The 18,562-nt window shown below is 44.4% G+C and overlaps 3 protein-coding genes across 8 annotated transcripts in view; all 3 read right to left on the bottom strand.

The window, feature by feature from the left end:
* The window catches only part of LOC128753493 (RNA binding protein fox-1 homolog 2-like), a 31,012-nt gene extending 23,234 nt beyond the window's left edge, over positions 1 to 7,778 (bottom strand). For 2 of the 6 annotated variants that reach the window (XR_008413861.1, XM_053855254.1), the window contains exons 1-2: positions 6,722 to 7,770; positions 321 to 371 (exon numbers count right to left, since the gene is read on the bottom strand). Coding sequence is in view for 5 of the 6 variants with exons in the window: in XM_053855254.1 (XP_053711229.1) it covers positions 321 to 371; positions 6,722 to 6,973 (303 nt within the window). In the remaining variant the exon portion in view is untranslated. Of the gene's footprint in view, positions 1 to 320; positions 372 to 6,721 lie in introns of all 6 variants that reach the window. The other 4 variants (XM_053855253.1, XM_053855250.1, XM_053855251.1 and 1 more) reach the window with 4 other exon arrangements.
* Positions 7,779 to 8,829: 1,051 nt separating this feature from the next.
* On the bottom strand, positions 8,830 to 11,763 carry LOC128754795 (zona pellucida sperm-binding protein 4). The gene is made up of 9 exons (XM_053857677.1): positions 11,685 to 11,763; positions 11,490 to 11,612; positions 11,139 to 11,311; positions 10,970 to 11,067; positions 10,567 to 10,694; positions 9,632 to 9,812; positions 9,408 to 9,552; positions 9,134 to 9,210; positions 8,830 to 8,960 (listed from the first exon to the last, which is right to left on the bottom strand). Exons 2-8 carry the CDS (start codon positions 11,539 to 11,541, stop codon positions 9,136 to 9,138), a joined length of 852 nt encoding a protein of 283 aa, XP_053713652.1. The 5' UTR covers positions 11,542 to 11,612; positions 11,685 to 11,763; the 3' UTR covers positions 8,830 to 8,960; positions 9,134 to 9,135.
* Positions 11,665 to 17,593, bottom strand: LOC128753574 (uncharacterized). The gene is made up of 14 exons (XM_053855356.1): positions 17,233 to 17,593; positions 17,006 to 17,164; positions 16,799 to 16,917; positions 15,840 to 16,023; positions 15,367 to 15,479; positions 15,164 to 15,295; positions 13,952 to 14,070; positions 13,844 to 13,862; positions 13,544 to 13,777; positions 13,171 to 13,234; positions 12,619 to 12,740; positions 12,144 to 12,360; positions 11,849 to 11,976; positions 11,665 to 11,775 (listed from the first exon to the last, which is right to left on the bottom strand). Exons 1-14 carry the CDS (start codon positions 17,591 to 17,593, stop codon positions 11,665 to 11,667), a joined length of 2,082 nt encoding a protein of 693 aa, XP_053711331.1.
* Between the last annotated feature and the right edge of the window lie 969 nt (positions 17,594 to 18,562).

Below are 18,562 nucleotides of genomic sequence, written 5' to 3'. Positions count from 1 at the left end.
GATGTAAGGATTAACCCTATAAACTGAGCAGTCTAATAACTAAGTAGACTAATACAAACAGATTGTAGTGTCTACATACACATGGCAATAACTGCTGTATCTTTTGCATCAGTTTGTAAATCATAGAGTAGTTCTCATCTCATCATTGGTGGGCTTGAGAATAGAAAGGAAGTGGGTGTAGGTTAGGACCAGAGGAGTGAAGGGCATGAAGGAACATCTGTTATTTTATGAAGAAGCTACTCCCCCACTGGTGCTTCGTATTATTAATGAGCGTCAGATCTGCATCACAAGCATATGAATTCTATTTATGGTGCTCTTACCTGACTATGAGGTGGATATCCATGGTAACCCAGGGTCAAAGGCTCATTGTTCTGAAAGAGACAGAAATATTTCACATGAATGTTTAATGATTGTCACAAAGCAGAAGACTAAAAATAGCAGGTTTATTAGTCGCCATGCTGGATACTGGTAGTAATGCTACAATGAGTATCTTAAAAGCAAGCATTAAAGAGAAAAACGTTAAGGGAAGGAAGAGTGGTGGTGGTGATGATTTACTCCAGTTGTGCTCGGACATGGGAAACAATCCAAGATGGCTTCCTTGATGGCTTCCTAGAGCGTAAACGGTAAGTAAGAGTTTTTGAAGTAGTACGGGAAACAAAACACATTTTGATTGTGTTTCCATGTATTCCTGCATACACAGCACGTACTGCATATATCAATAAGTTGCTTCAAGGCATGTGTGAGAACCGCTTCCATGAACGCCACTATCATACTTCAATATTTGGAGCGCACGAAGGTAGAAAATTTGAAATGTGGTAGCAATTAACATGTAAATTATTTGAAAAGAACTCACTATTCTTAAATTGGAACGACATCTCTGTTGCTTCATCAAATATAAAAAATAAAAACAATGCACTTATTTCACAGATTTAAAGCGTAGAGGAATAAAAAAAAATCACAGTTGAATGCCATTTTAAGGCAGGATAGCATCTGCACCCAAGACACTGTCACAGTAAACAAAGCAAGCACGAGGAAAGTTATTAAAAAGATTAAAAAAATGTAATAGAATTAATCCGTGCTTCTGCTCACGGTGAAATTAAGAATGACAATAAGAATTGATAGGTAGCAACAAGGACACATCATTTGCTGTTCATTCAAAACAATGGTCTTAAACCTTTAATCACACCACCTTCCCCAGTAACACGGCCCTGACATGTCCACCCCCACAGATCTTTTGTCCTCTAGCAAAGACGCAAAATCAGGGACAAGTAAGATCAGTGAAGTGGGAGATGAAAATGAGTGTCGGCGATGACTCTCAGATCATAAATAGGTCAGAGGTGTCAGCGAGCTTGAAGCCCACTGGTGTGAAATAACATCACGAGATACAATCTCCGACACGGAGACGAACGCTATGAACAAACAAGCTTTTCATTAGACTCGCATCTCTTGGAGCACATTTTAAAAGGCAAATTACTTTCACTTCCACTCAACAGTTCACAACAAGCATTTATGCTAATTTATTCCATTAAAAAGGAGCTTTTCACAGCACTAACAACGGCCTTAGAAAGGAGAAAGCAGATTAAGCGCCATAACAGTAGATTAGATAACTCCTCCTCCTGGTTTTCCTCTGACTTTTACCTCATGATTTCCCTTTGATCTGCAACCAATGTCCCTCCTTTGCAGTACCCACCAGAGGGGGGGACATTTTGCTCCACAGCTTCAGTTCATCTGATTAATAGATATGCAGACATCTAACACAAGACATGACTTTTTCAAGGCCGGCACACTGTAAGGCAACCATTTCATGATTGAAAATGCAGTTTGTAGGAATCACTCCAGAAGCCAAAAATGTACTTAGTGATCTGGCTTTGGGAGGTAAAAGCTCTAAATAATAAATTACCTTTTAGAGGCTTGAATGACATGAATAAAGTATAAAGCACGTTTTACAGCAAAGCCAAAGTCCAACACCAGGCATAAGTGGCATGAAAGTTGGTGATGAATTGGTCAACGCACTCTGCCGTGCATGACGTCATGAGGCGAAGCTTAACATGCTAAGCATTCAAAACATTGGGGGGAGCTACAGGAATCGGACCTCAACAGAACCAGAGCAGCTAATACAGACCTCCTTAAAAAAATGCCTTTTTCATGAAAGCTATGGATCAGCTGTCTGAGACCACACCGAAGTAATGACGGAGGAAAAGACCGTGACTCATACACAAGTGGAGCCATTTTTAATTTCTTGAAGAGACATGGAGGGGCAAGTGGAGGGGGCAGAGAGCTTAAAAGCTCCGGCAGAGTACTCGAGAAACATAAAGAAGTTATGCCTGGAGCAGTGATAATTATACACGGGCCACTGACTTTCAGCTTCAGACTTTTAGGTCTACACAGAGACGACGGGGGAGGAAATGTTCAGCAATGTAGTCAAACCTAGACCCTTAAAAACACACCGTTATTTAATGTAGCAACAAAAAATATGCAGTTCAACACCACTGACTAATGGGGGACGGAAAGTTAATACTCAGGAGGCAAGGTAAGGTGGTAGGTGGTCAACCACTCTGACAGGAAGAACACCATAGCATGTTTTAAGGACCCCCATGTGTCCAAAGCTCAGAATCAACAGTCCAACCGCCAAGCAGGCCCCACAGTCGCCCTCTCCCAGTCTCATCCCACTTGTAAGGATGTGAATCCATTTCATCCACAAAACACTGATGTGCTAAGCCTCGAAACAGTCAGTCGCCGATCTGAAGTTTATTTTCCCTCAATAATCTTCACATCCCTCTGACTTTCCACACTTAGCCAACACATGCTTTTTCACGGGCATGCTGATGGAAGCAAACCTGGGATTTGAAGGTTTTACAGTGCAGCACATTTCAGCGCTACATTAACAAATGGGGCGATGTTGAAGCGTTCACTTGCCTTTCACTTTCTTATCATGTAAAGAGAGTCAAACTCAGGCCTGTGGGCCATGTCCCGTGCACTACTTCACTATATTATCTGAATGACAATGACCAATGTCCTACTGGTTTCTAAGCTGTCTCAGGGGCATGTTCTGTTCCTATCGTTAGTATTACACTCACTTTGTATATGTAGTGGACTTATTTTGTTAATTTACATTTATGTTCTTTTTTAAAAGTTTAATAAACACTTTTAAAGTCTATTTTTTCCCAGTGCCTGTGTCGTGCTGCATCTCAAAAGGTAGAAAAACGACTGACCCTCCATTCTTGCTCAGTGGATTAATAATAGATATTCCTTGAACCCCTCCAGTGTCACGATTATGTAAAACAAACATGTCTGAAAAAGTAAATGTTTAATCTAAGACACAAAAAGCCCATTTCATGAAAAACCAAATTTCCCTAGCTAGCCAAAATCCTACTCTGACAAAAAGTGAGGAGTGGCATCGGCACATTGAAGACAATTTCATATCAGTTTAGATTATACAAATGGTTATTTTCAGTCCTGTTGTCATGGCTGATTTAAGAAGAAAAAATAAACATGACTCAATACACAGGAGTCGCTGCTTCATTTCACACTAAGCCCCTCCCAACATTACAGTCTCTCGCTGACGTTTCATTCCATCTCACCGCCGAGGATGAGAGAGCCCTGTCACACAATTTGGAAAGTTCAAAATGTGCCGCATTTTATCATCATTCCACTGACTTTAAGAGAGGCAGAGCCTTCCGTCACGCCCTCTCACGCTGCACGCTCAAATGTGACATAAGAGAGAACAATGCTGTTGTTATTGTTCCCATCGACCCAACACAATCTCATCACACCCTATCGGCTGAGGAGAGGAACGACAGTGGAAGCAATCTCATTACTGCAGCGGGGAAAATGGATTGTTCACCACACAGTTGTGCCGCATGCCTCCCCCCCACCGGTCAGAGTTCAAATCCTGCCATGATGCCGGTAATAAATGGTGAAAATAAAAAGATAAGAGAAGAGAGCTGCACTAGAATGTTCATTCACACTGTGTGATAATCTTCAAGTAATGAGAGATAACTTTGCAACTGAATAGCAATATATATTGGTGGAGCTTACAAATAGAGATTTCGAACAGACAAAATGGCTTATTTCATCGCTGACTGAGAATATGACGGAATAATTACGGCGTTTGGGGGGTTCTTTTTGCATTAAATTGAGGTTTGTACTCCCGATAAAAAGCATATTTCAGGGCATACTCAGGGAAGATTACTTTACGCTAGAAGATCCTCATCAGCTCCCCATTTTAAGCATCTATTGAACACAAGGAATCTCTTTTCACTGAAGTCCACTTCAATCAAGCTCACAGTATCGGTACACAGCTGAACTGTGACAAATAAAAAAAGGCTTGGGACGTCAATAAAACATCGGGTACATACATTCCTGAGAAACACATTTGTGTCAGAATGATTTACTCAACTCCTGATTAAAGATCCAACCAGAGAACTATTGCTCTGCTGTGCATTTCTTTATACCACCTGCCTGGGTAAGCCATGATAATAACAGGGAGATGATAACAGTTTTTCTTTTTATTGCAAGAAAAAGCATTGAATCTTCAGCCGGTGGAACTCGAGTCAGGTCACAGAGAGCACTGATGAGTATCGGCTCACTCTCCAGGGATTTACAGGGAGAAGATGAAATTGGATTTTTCGTTTTTAAATCCACGGTAATGAGGCAGGCGGTTATATTTTTGTTTGACCACCTTACTTTAACACACACGTGGATAAATAATTATAAATGACTGAGATGCCATTGTGAACACTGGGTGGAATTTAACTTTGAATTATCGGCTGCACATCACATATAATTTAAAAATGGAAGCTTTTCAGGAAACACTTACGAAATGTTTTTTTCCACCATTTTCATTGCTAGAGTCAGATCTATACCTGAATCAGACCTACATTTATTCCATCTAAATCCTCTCTCACAGTGAAAGATCCCAGGGATCAGTGCAGTTAAAAAGCCCCCTCCAGTATGAGATGTGATCCCATTAGCAGGAAACAAAGCCTCTTTACTGCTAGTGATAGGGCAAATCTGTTTCTGCACCAGCTGAGAGAGTGAGAGGTGGGGAGTGCGGGGGGCATCACTCCCACTCTCATTTCCGGGCTGTCCAGCAGGCTCACGTTCAATACATTTCAGAGGCTACGGCTATTGATCTGTGCTTCTCTTGCACGCAGACACTCTTTTTTGCACTCGCATCAGTTTGAAGTGCATTACGTTCCTGGGGCCGTCCGTCAGCACTCACCGACAGCTTGGCCATGTAAAGCCGGCCATTTCGTTCTCCAAACAGCTGCTAACAGACCACTTCACCTCTATTACCGGCTCTAGCAACGGCTGGGAAAATTGCTTTACTTTTCAATGCGGCAACCAGCAGCAGCAGCAGCAGCAGCGTGTGGAGGTCTACAGTACCGCCATGCTCTGTGGGAACACTCCAGAGTTGGCACTGAATAAACAGACCAAACACCAATAACAGAGTTCCAACAAATGTCAGGAATTAATCTAATTACTGGACGATCAGTGTTGGGTCGCTCAACATAAAAGATCGGGCCCTTAATCACGGAGCCCCCTTCTCCAGTACCCTCCCCCCCGACCACACTAGCAAACAGCTGACCACCAAATGTTGCCATCACTATATTGCCAATAGACTGGGGTGTTTCTGCACAACAAAGGTCGCGTTTGTTTACACCCCATCCTTCTGCTAGATCTGTGGATGTTCTGTTAACAAGCTGTGTTGTGTTGGATTTCATCTGCAACGTGACAAGCTAGTGGTCATAACAGTTGGCACTAATTAGTTCTGCTTGGATTTGAAATAAATGATGTGCAGCAACACATCAATAATACTACGTCTGCTGAGCAAGTATCTGTGCGTGGCTTCTGTGAAAAGATTTTAACCTGATTAAACAAGTATATAGTTTACAATTCATCCTTTGTGGCACCCAGCAGGGTTATTTGAATGCTTTTACGCATTCAAAAAGACAGAAAAATGCTCTGTCAAAAGCGCATTAATGTTTCATTCAGAGACATAAAAAAATGATTTGAAGGAAATGAACATGCAGTGCTCCTGCCCAGGTAAACAAGAGGCACCATGCTCCACCACAGCATGTACAAGGGTGGCCCTATGAATACCAATTAGGAAGCATGTTATTTACAGCCTTGAAGCTTTTCTATTGAAGATAATATGGGCAGCGGAGAAAAGCAGTTGAAACTCATTTACATATTGCCATATAATAATCATCAAACCATTTCTGTTTGAACCTTTGAATATATTGTGGCAGTGACATTAAGATTGAAAGCACCATCTGTCGATATGAACTTTAAACACAGCTCTGGTGTGATCTTGTTTGGATGTCGACCTTTGAATGTTTGCTTCATAACTATTTGTCAAAGAAAAGAGTGGCTGTACAGTGTCGTGCTGAGTACACATGCAGTACATGAAGTGGAGTCCGTGAACGCAACACTGACTTATCATGTGATTGCTGGGAATTATTATCGTTTTCAAAAAAAAACATGGGGCCTGCTTTGCTTAGTTTTACGGTGGAGACGGTTGGCGAGAAGTAATGTGTTCTCTTGGTTAGTCTGCGACCACGAGGTTTCAAATATATCTGCAACACGGAATTTCAGCCCAGGTCCACGTCCACACGGTGGAAAACGCTACTGCACAAAGACCGTTCCCACTTGCCCTGAGGGGATCAGAATCTGCTGGAGTGGCACATCTGCATTGCTCAAAAATGTTCTTCCTCACCTGGCCCACCTCGCCGATCCCGACTGCGCCGTCGATCCGGGGTCTCTTGCACTCCGCCCCGGCTGAGTCGACCAGCGCCGCCGCTGACTGTCCGTCGGGCTCCGGGTCTCCTCGCTTCATCCCCCGGACAACAGCTGGAGCGCCGCCCTGGCCTTGGTGCACCCCGGCCAGGGAGTCCAACTCTCTCTCCCGGTCCAGGAGTCCTCGGGACACGGGCAGCATGATGGAGGCGACGTCGGTCGACATTAACATTTAAACCCCTTCTTTTGTCCGCTCCCTCGAGCTAAACACGGTGTTAGCAGCGTGCGCGCTTCAGGTAACCAAAAACCCAGGAGCCTCTCGCGGTGCCCCCTTTCCGCTCTTACCGAGTTGAATAACAACAAATTGAGCAGCACTAAGACAATCCGAGTTAGGGAGCTGGCAGTGGGCTCGTTTACTGCATGGACGCCTCAGAGGCCTTCTCCGCTCCCGACCATAACAAACCAATTAAACAAACACCGATCACAACGATGGCGGCTCGGCACGGACCCTACTAGCGTACTACATCCATTTGGCTCCGCTTCTGAGCTGGCTTTGCGCGATACCATCCGACCGCAACCTCAAGACGTGAAGGGAGCCCTCGACATGTCTTCCAGCTCGCCCTTCTCCTCCTCCAGACTCGCCGCTCGAGAAGAGGTTGAGTCAGATCCGCGTCAGGAGCCCCTCGGTGCCCCCATGTCCGCCCGCAGTTGTGTGTGTGGAGCTGCTCGGAGGCTTCCTTTTCCCCCCTCTTCCTTCGTCTTTTTCCCGGTGTGTTCTTGTGGCGTGTGTTTCAGCAAGGAAACCGTCCTCCCCCTCCTACTCTCTCGCTGTAGTCATTCCCCTCCTCCTATCTTCCGCTCTCCCTTTGAACGCAGCCTGCAAATGCACGCAGTGTGCCGCAGTGCTCCAGCGCGCGCGTGTATGTGTGTGTGTGTTGGAGCGGGGGTCTCGAGAGGACCATGTTCAAGCCGTGCACCCCATAACCTTCACAAGGATCGCCTTTATTTCGCCTTAATTCCCGTCTCAACATTCACTCGCGCATGGCTCAGGAGGGCGCGGATCCAAGCTAGTAACTCCAACAGGATGGATCTTTCATTCCTGACTCATTACACAACAGCACACAGGCCAAGGTCTTGTCTCCATTCCGACTGTGCTCAGTGACTCATGCAGCATGGAGGAGACCCCATGCTCCCGGAACACCAGCGCTGCTAGGGCGATACCCAGTGGCCAAATGCGACAATGGCATTCTCACAAGGAAGAACTACTTCTTTCGCATGAACTACACTTAAAGTCATGAAGTTGCAGGAATACTATTAGAAAATCGACATTTAATTTGCGGTTTTTCCATTTGATGAATAAATGGGTGAAAAATTCCAAAACTCCTTATGATCAGGAATTTCAGAGCCTAAAAAAAAACCTGCTGAAACCATCATCACTTTAACCTCCTGAGTCCTTAGCATTAGAGTTTTGCAATTTAGGGTCGGAATTACCTAAAAGGTCTTGGAAAAGTTTTGGCTAAAAAGCTTGTTCTTGTTGTGGACAATTAATGCTGTTAATAAAAATCCTACCAAACCTAAAAGATGTGAGATTCCACGCCATATGAAGCTGGAGATATTGTACAAATTGTATGTACATTTGAAACACTCAAAATCGGAATAGAATTTTCTATCCCGCTCTGTTGCAGAGTTGCTGTTGACTCGTGTTTGTGCTAGTGTTCATTCCATGTCTATTCTTAATAAAATGGCTTTAATGTTGTATCACATTCAAAATAGTGCGAGCAGTGTCCCTAAATGTGGCTAATCATTTAAAAAAAAAAAAGTACCATGGTACCACAAGGCACAAATGTAATCTCCACATATGTGGCCAGGGGGACCCTAGAGGTTAAAGGAACTACATATACAATAGCGATTGTTTTAGAAAGTTTGTATCTAATACATGACGGAGGGGGGGAAGCTTCCTCGCAGCAGACCCATCATGAACAAAAGGTCACTTTCTTAATGGAATGCTACTTCCTGTTGTGAAGCCTGGTGGCACAGGCGTGGAAACAGACACACACCCATTTCGGTTCCTTTTGATCTTTTATTAGCTGTAAAAATAATTTCGTTCTCCAGTCCTGAGATGAGAAGAAAGTCGGTGGTGTGAGGAACACTTTTTAGGAGGTTTTCATTGTTACCCACTGGATCGTCATTTCCACCGTCCTCATGCCTCCCCAGTGTAACTGGAAAAAGCAAAACAGGAAATGGATCAGTCTCGATAAATAATTCAACCCTCATTACTTAGTCATTGTCCGTCTGTCAAACGAGACTGCAGCAACTTCTGGCTCCGTTTGCCTCAGTTAGGGGACTGAATCAATAAATTCTCTGGTGGATAAAACTGTCACATGATCCTTACCGTCACCGACCAAAACATCCTTCCACGCAGGGGCCATCGCTGGGCGAGCAGATTTCCGTGGAGCACATGAAGTAGATCTGCAATTCAAGACACGTGGTACTCACCAACTGGCTGTAGAAATGTTTTACTTTACAGCTACCACACATTCAGATGACTTGACCAACTTTCTGATTATGCACTGAACCTCATGTTCCAATTCTTGAAATAATGAGATCAGAAAAATATTTCTCAGGCCAAGAATTAAGGGCACAAGGCCCAACATGTGTCTCCTCACCTCCTCCTCTGGATCCTTAAACTCCCGATCAGGTAGGAACTGAAAGGTGGTCACGGTGAAGCGTCGGATTTGAGAGTGTGGAGGAGGTGGGCGGGGGTCCAGGAGCACCGACTGCTGGGCTGCAGGGTCTAAGGGGTTGGGACATCTTGGCAGCGAACACATGGATGCATTATTAAAAACAGTCTGCTGGATACTGAAGGGTTTGAGCGGATGACAGTACAGACCCGTTGTACAGCAGCACCCACACCGCTTTTCCAGAGCGAGGGTACGCCACACAGTAGTGCACCAGAAGGACCAGACTGGGATCTGGAGCGTTGAGCAGTCGCAGCTCCAAATAAAGGGGCTTCCCCAAAAGCATTTGCAAGGGCTGGTGGTACTGAGGGTGGTAGCTGCTGTACTCGGCATCTGACAACACACAGGCGTTAAAGAGACAGATGATACGCAACACTACAGTGGAGCTAACAGAGTTACAGAACAGATGACTGCAGGGAATAACAGTCACAATAAGACATATGAAATCAGTTTTCTTTTCAGGAGAATTGTTAGCACAATGATCTTTGCGGATAGTTTCAAAATACATGCTTTGTCTTCAACTGAAATTTCTTGTTGATGCATGTATGAAATTCAATTATTGTATTAAACATCTGAAGCACATCATAGAAAACAATATTAAAAAGATTTAATACATGTAAACTTCAGAGAAATAAGAGAAAATAAAGTATAATTACACTGTGGGAAATAATTATTTCACATTACATTGTTTATTTTGTATTTCAACCATTTTTCCCAGGTCCGGTCAAATTCTTTTCAAATTCCTTCTTTGATTTTCAACTTAAATGCGAGTTTCTCCGTAATTAAGTGTCTTTAATCGCTGACATCAATTAATATAAGAAATATTCCATTTCTCTCCTTGGTGGACAAACTTTCCACCCTTCATTTTTTTTGCATTTATAAACACTACTTTGTAGAAAACACATGGCAAAGGGAAAAGCTTGAAGAGGTTTTTGTTGTATCTCAACTCTGAGATACAACTGAGCCAACCGTAACCACGTGATGTCATTGCAGGCCACGTAAAAAGGCAGACCTCGGGCTCTTGAGTTTGACACCTCCATTACACATCATTTGGGTGGTCTACATTAAAATGACAACCAAATATCACCTTTGGCAATCCGGAGCTGGACTCCAAACATGCCTTGGGTTTGAACTGCAGGACCCAGGGAAGGAGTTTTGACCAAGTAACTCACAGTCAGTGCACTGCCGGGTACATATCGGCATTCAACCAGCAACCTAACAAGAATACAGCAATAGATTTAAAGAGCCATATTTGGTTTGGACCACAGTAAACAGTGCAGTAATGTACATAGTTTAAGAGATGATGGACCCGTCTTGGGACATAAGAAATTACAGCAAGTAATATACAGTTTGTTTTCAGCGCACACATACATGGTAATGTCACCTCCTTAACTATGCTGCCACTGTCCCACCCATGCTACACACAGTGAGTGCTGAACACCAGACTCACAGACCAAAAGGAGATCAGACGAGTCAAATGACCAAACTACCTGACAGGAGAGTCTCTCGTGATGGCGCCATAGTTGAGACTGATTGCATTAACTTTGTTGATGACCTCCAGCAAGTAGATCATCGTTTTCCCCACAACCTGAGGTGAACAGTGGTCAGCCAGGCGCTCGCATCCAAGACAGCATTGTGAATGGATTCAACGCTTCTCACCACTCTGCGTACGCCACAACCGTCCATGGGGATCTTAAACATGGCGTACTCGGATGTCACTACTTCTGGCGTACAAGTGAAGTTAGAAGCAGTAACAAGCAGAGCTGTTACGAGCGGGGGGTCAGTCAGTGTGGCGGGCACCGAGAAAACAAAATGCCGGTCCAGCGTGCATTCTGCATCAACACACAGGACAGCTTTAGTGGCATTTCAGAACGGAGTCAAGCACTATAGATTAATTGTAATAAACCATATGATGTAAAAAGTCCAACTGGATGTTTCCACATCAGACATGAAGGGGATCACACCGCATCATGAACGGATCAAGAAGCAACCACCTCCTTTCCGGCTCACCGTCCATGGGATAGTAACAAGCACGTGAAGTCTTGCTGAAGCAGCACCCCATGGCAAGACAAAGTGACTGGGATGGAAAACTGGGTCCACATTTGAGCTGCTTCCCACTCGGAAGGTCACATTCTAGACAACACAAATGAAAGATTTTAAAAATCCTCATCAAGATTGGGTGAACTCACAGCACAAACACTATACCTCTCCCAGACACAGATACTGGACAAGAAAACTGGGCCTCCTGGGCCCCTCCATCAGTCAAATATCCAACAGTGATGGAGTACATTTTACCCTAAAAAATGAATATGAAAAAGTTGTTAATTTTGGGGCAGTTTTTTTTTTGGATAACTTGCATCAAAGCTTGCCTCCACATTCATGTGACAAGTGGACTGGAGTTGAAGACTCAAATGGATTTTGCCATCCTGTCCCTTGCTTGCAGAGTAGCCACAGTAATTCGAGGCATCTTTAAGGTTAATTTGATTTCCTTTGACATCTGAAAACACATAAGTCATTTCTGGGGACAGAACAGCAGGTCCTAGCATGATGAGTGACAAACTACATTGTCAATAACCAGTAGCAACATCTACCCGTTTAGATATATACAAGAACAACCTGACCGAACAAATTCTTCTCCAGCAAAGTTGAGCACCGAGCACCAACCTTTAACAGATATTCCAGACATGGGCCCAGGAGGGAGCTCCACAATCATCTCATGGGACGTGCAGGAGACCTTAGGCTTTGGGACAATAAAGGGGGGTGTTGTAGGGGGACTGACAGATGGGGGAGTTGAAATGAGTGGGCAGTGAAGATCCAGGGACAGGTATTCCTCCGTGTAGACATTGAAAAATCTCACAGGTAAAGAAACAGTGTTTGAATTCTGAAAGAGAACAAGTCGAAAATTGAGTTTTATTCAGTGAAAAAGACTTCGTGACATTCCTACTGTGGTACGAATAAAGGATATTTAATGTAATACAAATACATGCGCGCACATTCATACAGGAAACATCAAATGTAAACTTAACATACATCAAGAAATGTTGTCCTTTCACTCAGGCGTTATAACTCCAGGATAGAGCAGCTCTGGTAAAATTTTATTTAAAACTAAAAAGATGAAGTGAATAAAGTTGAGTGTTACCTCTAAATAGCTGTGGCAAGCCGGCAATGGTGATTGAAAGCTCACGCCTGCTCCTTGAGACATCTGGATCATGTACTGACAGTGAGGGGCGACACTGGAAATGTACAGCCAGTTCTCCTTGTCTGTTACAAAACAAAATGACATGCATTCAAACAGGTTACAGGAAAAATATGAACATAATTTCTGGTACATAGTGAGGCACACATAAATTCAGGTCCTTGAGAGAGCAGGTTGCATGTAGAACTCATTTTTTAAAAAGGGAATAAAAGTGAGACAATTTACTACAACTACTTGAGCACAGTTTTAGCAACTAGGCCTGGGAGTTGTGGGGAGCCAATCTGACAACCCTACGCTCACAATTTCAGATACGTCATGTAACAAACTAAGGGAAGAAACCCATAACACAACATGAAGAATGTACAAGCTCAATACAACCTGTAATCAATCTGCTGTGAAGCTGCAGCTGTTACTATATCACCCCAAGTGTCAGGTATGGGCTTCAGTCACATCACTGGAAATAGGAGGACACGAAGGAATGTTACCATCACTGACCTGTGACTTGGATTGAGTCCGGGTGGGCGAAAGGCAGAAATACAGAAATCTTGTCTGGCTGACACTTCAGATGCGGAGACAGAGGGGATACTTCAGGATCAGATGTTATTCTAGTCAGTTCCTCTCCGATCATTGGATATTCAGGATAATCCAGGCTCAATGGGTTATCAGGCACTGGCGGGATCTTAGGGATGGATGTCTTTGAAGGAAGAAATGGGATGGATGGTGCATGCTTTACCAACAGGTCCTCAGGAACGAATGGGACCTGTGGAAATGATGGCTGCTTTGGGACTGATGGCACGTGCGGCACCGATGGGGATTCAGGGAAGGATGGCACCAGAGGGTGCAATGGCAACTCGGGGAAGTATGGCACCTGTGGGATCGGCAGGTACTCAGGGAAGTACGGAACTTGAGGGGCCGACAGGTACTCTGGGAAGTATGGTACCTGCGGAACTGAATGGTACCCAAAGAAGTATGGCACTTGCGGGACCACTGGGTACTGCGGAGCTGGCTGGTGCTCAGGGACAGATGTCACCTGTGACACTGATGGGTGCTCGGGCAAGGATGGCGCCTGAGTAACTGGCTGTTGCTCAGGGACAGATGTTACCTGCGGAACAAATGGGGGCACGGATGGCTCCTGTGGGACCGGCTGTTGCACAGGGACAGATTCTACCTGCGTAACTGGCTGGTACCTAGGGGTGGATGGCACCATTGGTGCTGACGTAGTCTCAGGAATGGATGGCACTTTTGAAGCTGACTGGTACTCTGGGATGGGTGGCACCTTTGGGGCCGACGGAGTCTCAGGGATGGACGGCACCTGTGAGACGGATGGGTACTCGGGAACTGGCTGGGACAATGGGAAAGACGGGCTCGCGTACTGTTCACCGTAAGGAAGACCATCTACAAGTTGATAGAAACAAACAGTCTGCGTTAAGCAATTTTGATGCTGAGGCACATGAGGAGTATGATACTGGGTATTTTGGTCAGGAAAGGGTGTGGGTACGGGGATGTACAATGGCATGTTTGTGTTATAAAGGCTTCCAGGATTAATGTTTTCAGGTTCCTTTGCCGATGGCTTTACAGGCAGCTCAAGAGAGGTTGGTGGTTTGATGTGTACTCCTGGTTCTTGCAGGTTTAAATGTAGATCATAAAGATTTTGAGCATTCAAGGAAGGTTTTAATTCAGTAACTGGTGGCTCTAAATCAATTTGTCCGTGTAAGGGTAACAGATAATAGGACGATGGGTTGGAAATAGGAGTTTGTGTCTCTTGGGCGACATTTAGTACATAAATGTAAGGTTCTTGTAAATCAACAGTTGGGGTTTCCGTAGCAGGATGTTTAGCTGGTGCTGGGGGCAAAAAGTAGGGTTCTTGTAAGTCAATCTGGGGATGATGTCCAAGTTCAGTAGGCGCAGGAGGAGTCTGTACAACTGGGACAATAGGGGATTCTGCTGTCGGCTGTTTAGGGGCTGTTGACCCAAAAAAGTAAGGGTTTTGTAATGCAATCTGGGGGTGATGTCCAACTTCCGTTTGAGTGTGTACAGTAGGGAGAATAGAGGGTTCTGCAGCAGAAGGTGTAGATGAAGCTGGGGGTAATTCAGGGGCTGTTGGCCCAAAAAAGTAAGGTTGTTGTAATTCAATCTGGAGGTGATATCCAAGTTCTGCAGGCACAGCAGGAGTCTGTACAATTGAGACAATAGGGGATTCTGCACCCGGATGTTGAGATAGCACTGGAGGTAATTTAGCGGCTGTTGGCCCAAAAAAGTAAGGTTCCTGTAAGTCAATCTGGGGGTGATGTCCAAGTTCACTTGGTGCAGCAGGAGTCTGTACCGCTGGGATAATAGGGGACTCTGCAGCAGGATGTTTAGATGGATCTATTGGCCCTTGAGTGACCGGTTGAGGCTGTGGTCCTGGAGGACTGACAACAATAGGCAATGGTGATGTGATGGGTTGTTGCTCATGAAGCAATATCTGGGGAAGTTGAGAATACTGAACTGATTGGTATGGAGCTTGAGGGAGCTCGGGAGTGTGATGTGGTGGAAAATGAGGCGGATGCACAAGCCCAGGAGGCGCAGGACACAACAGGATGTATTCCTGCTGACTCACTAATTGGATATAAACTTCGTCCTGTGGGGAAAAAAAAGTTATAAAATAGTTAACTTTTGTTTATACGCCATAGTTGATTCCAAAATACTTACTTTGACTGTTGCACAAGGAGCCACAAAGGGAATGAAAAATATAAAATCTTCAGGTTCAGAGTTTATACGGTAAGCACAGTCCGCAGACACAAATGGAACCCAGTCTCCGTTCACTATAACAAAAACAAAAATCATGATCAACAGAGAATAAGATCTGGAAAAAGATATTTATCCTAGGTGAGTCAGCTAGGACCCAGTATCCTCAACTATACACCATCTTGAAACATTACATCACACACAGTCGAGCGAGTGTTCAAGTTCAGCGATTAAACCTTCAGAAATAAACACCCCGGACAAAAGCGCAAAATCTCCAAAACTGATGAACTGAGAATAAAAAAAAGAACTGAGAATAAAATAACCTACTACTATATCTACAATAGATCAACAACAGACAAAAAAGTCTACAATTAGAATATTTATGCAGAACAATTGGCCACCTTAAAAAGAGATTTGATGACTTGTGAAATGCGTACCTATAACTCCCAGCAGCAGAATATCCTCTTCCTTCTCATATATCTGCACTGCCATCCCATATGGAGAGCAGAAAACCAAGGGAGCCATTGAAGATGGAGACGGTGCAGGCGTGGGCATCTCCATGGGGCAGGAGAGCTTCAGCGGGCTTCCAGACCAGAGCAAGGGCAAAACATAACTGCCATTCTGACGGGAGTAAATTATTTTTACATTCAAGTAAAAATGAGTGTTGAACCTCTGTACTCAGCGCTTTATTTAATCAAGTTCATCATCAATCTAAACTACTTTTCTTCTCCCTTCAGGGGTCGCCACAGCGGACCATCCTCCATCTCACCCTGTCCTCTGCTTCCTCTTCTCTCAGACCCAGAAACCTCAACCATCAATCTAAACTTCTATCAAGACAAAAGAAAGTGAAGCTAACAAAATGTCTACATTTTTATAGATATGTTATATATTTTATAGATGATATATTTCTATATTTTCTCTCAAGTTTACTGGCCCAGCCAAAATGCTTATTTACACCGGAAAAACAGCAAGTTGTTGCACATGTTTTGAATGAGAGGCCAAGTGACGTGTGATGCGCTAGCACTATCAAGTACGTCAGAGGTTCATGACGGTTCCTCATGTTGCTCCTCATGTCTGCAAACATTCATGTTCAGATACTCATCCATTACTCCTTCACGCACGCCCCTTTTTCCTTCCAACAGTCATGTGACTCCAAATGACTCCTTGCTCCTTCAAGACTGCAAAGATCTGAAGCTACTGAACACAACACCCAACATAACTCATGTGACAAAAGGAAATGCATGAGAACTGAAACACTGTCCAGGGTGTATTCCTGCCTTTCACCCCATATAAACACTGGGATAGGCTCCAGCAAGTGCTGGTTAACTGACAATGTATGCATGTATGTAAAGCACCATTCACCTGAGAGGGCAAACAAAGCGATGCTGGTACCTACCTCCTGTATAATGTAACATGCATCATATGCTGCCAGCACTTGAAGGTCCTCACTCAATGACTTCACAGAATAACCACAGTATGAAGGAAGGTGGAGCAGAGAGATGGGAGCGGCGCCCTCTGAGAAGTGGGTGGGAGACAAACAGGTATTTTGGAGAGCCAAACAACAGAGTTTCAGGGACACTTTTGGGAAGTTGGACAGCCTCACCTCTGTCCACAAACAAGTGTGCCAGCCCTTCTCCGGAGGCGGTGAAAAACATGACGTCATCGCTGCACAAAACCACGGGGGTGGTCGCCAACCAGTCCACCAAGGTTTGATCAGCCTCTGTGAACGGTCCTAAAACAGAACCCTGGATTCCTTTCACACCTACGGGAGGAGGGTCAAAGGTGAGATCTGTGCATGCACCTGACCCGCCTCTGTCGGCAGCCGCGCACCTGGAAAGTCTCTCTGAAAACGGATTTTAGTCGAGGGGGACCTCGCAGGTTGAGTGACGTTGCCAACGCTCCATAGAAACACGTCGTCAGCTTCCGTCGCGCGTCCAGACGTCCCGGTGCCAAGAAACTGAAGTTCGGAAAACCCGGTCAACTTGGGCCGATCCTTGCCCGGAGCCCGCGCTTCAGATTGGAGCCGACTGTCAGGCGCGGAGTCGCCATGCTCGACGTCGAGGTCGGAGGAGGTTGTGTCACCCGCCAGCTGCGGTAGCTCAAGAGAGACGCAGATCTGCACCAAGCAAGCGAGGAGAATCGAGGCTAGAAGATCGACTCGGTGGATGGCGCTTCCCTCAGCACGATACATCGCTGCTTTTCTGCTGACACGCGCACCGAGCACCTCTCGTTGATAGTTGATCACTTAAGGAGTTTCAGGTGCGAATAAGCACCAAAGAAACCACGTCACCAACCAATCAAAGTGCATGATTTCTCCTGCGACGCAAATATGAAAACACAACTTCACCAGAAAACGAGATTAATAATAATAAAATAGGAAAAAAACGCAAAAATAACGGTGTAGAAATGAACTAAAATGAGTTTAAAATAATTGTTGAATGAATCGTCAATCTAATCTTCTATCAAAAATTCAAGATTTGTCTGTATTTTCTCTCAAATTTACAGGCTCAGCCAAAATATTTACATATATTTCAGAGGAAAAAAGTTGTTTTCATGAACATCGGTTGGCACATTATCTTTTGAACGATTTGCTAAGTGATGTGTCACAGACGCATATGTCACGCCGTGCTGGCACTTTCCAAGTTCGACCTTTAAGTGCCCTTGTGTTGCTCCTCATGTCTGCAGAGATCTCATCTATTACTCCTTCACACACGCCCACTTTTCCTTTTGACAATCATGTTACTCCAAATGACTCCTTCAGGGCTGCAAAGATCTCGAGCTTCTGAACACAACACCCAACATAACACGTATGACAAGACAGAATCAGAGGCATCAGTGTCTAAACAAAGAAAAAAAAACAGTAACATTTATACACTGTTTGTAAAAGAGTAATAGAAATAAGTGGCAAAATTTTCAAGACCTTCTCTAAAATAATACTTAAAACACGTGTAATGTACCGGAAGCAATGTAAATAATGCAGATGTTTGTGGAAATGCATATCAACACAAGATCACACGGACGTTAATTCATTCATTTATTACCGTTGTCCATCCATTTTGTACGTTTCCTTCAGGATCAACCAAAAATAACAATCATCTTCTCTACTTCTCTCAAGTCTGGTAATGATAGGTTCAACCTCTGGGTCACCGGGCTCAGTTTG

Source organism: Synchiropus splendidus, chromosome 2 (genome assembly GCF_027744825.2).
Source record: "Synchiropus splendidus isolate RoL2022-P1 chromosome 2, RoL_Sspl_1.0, whole genome shotgun sequence".
Taxonomy (NCBI): Eukaryota; Metazoa; Chordata; class Actinopteri; order Syngnathiformes; family Callionymidae; genus Synchiropus; species Synchiropus splendidus.
The sequence above is the reverse complement of the archived record's forward strand: the minus strand, read 5'-3'. Positions and strand labels throughout refer to the sequence as shown.

Coding starts and splice junctions, on each gene's coding strand:
- LOC128754795 (XM_053857677.1), bottom strand. CDS start 11,541: ATGGGGTGCTGCTTCAGCAAGACTTCACGTGCTTGTTACTATCCCATG. Junction 11,068..11,138: donor GTTGTGGCGTACGCAGAGTG/GTGAGAAGCGTT, acceptor TGTTCACCTCAG/GTTGTGGGGAAAACGATGAT. Junction 9,813..10,566: donor CCAGCTCCGGATTGCCAAAG/GTGATATTTGGT, acceptor GTGTGTTGTCAG/ATGCCGAGTACAGCAGCTAC.
- LOC128753574 (XM_053855356.1), bottom strand. CDS start 17,593: ATGTATCGTGCTGAGGGAAGCGCCATCCACCGAGTCGATCTTCTAGCC. Junction 13,235..13,543: donor AGTACCTGCCGATCCCACAG/GTGCCATACTTC, acceptor CCGCATCTGAAG/TGTCAGCCAGACAAGATTTC. Junction 11,977..12,143: donor GTCTGGAATATCTGTTAAAG/GTTGGTGCTCGG, acceptor ATGTGTTTTCAG/ATGTCAAAGGAAATCAAATT.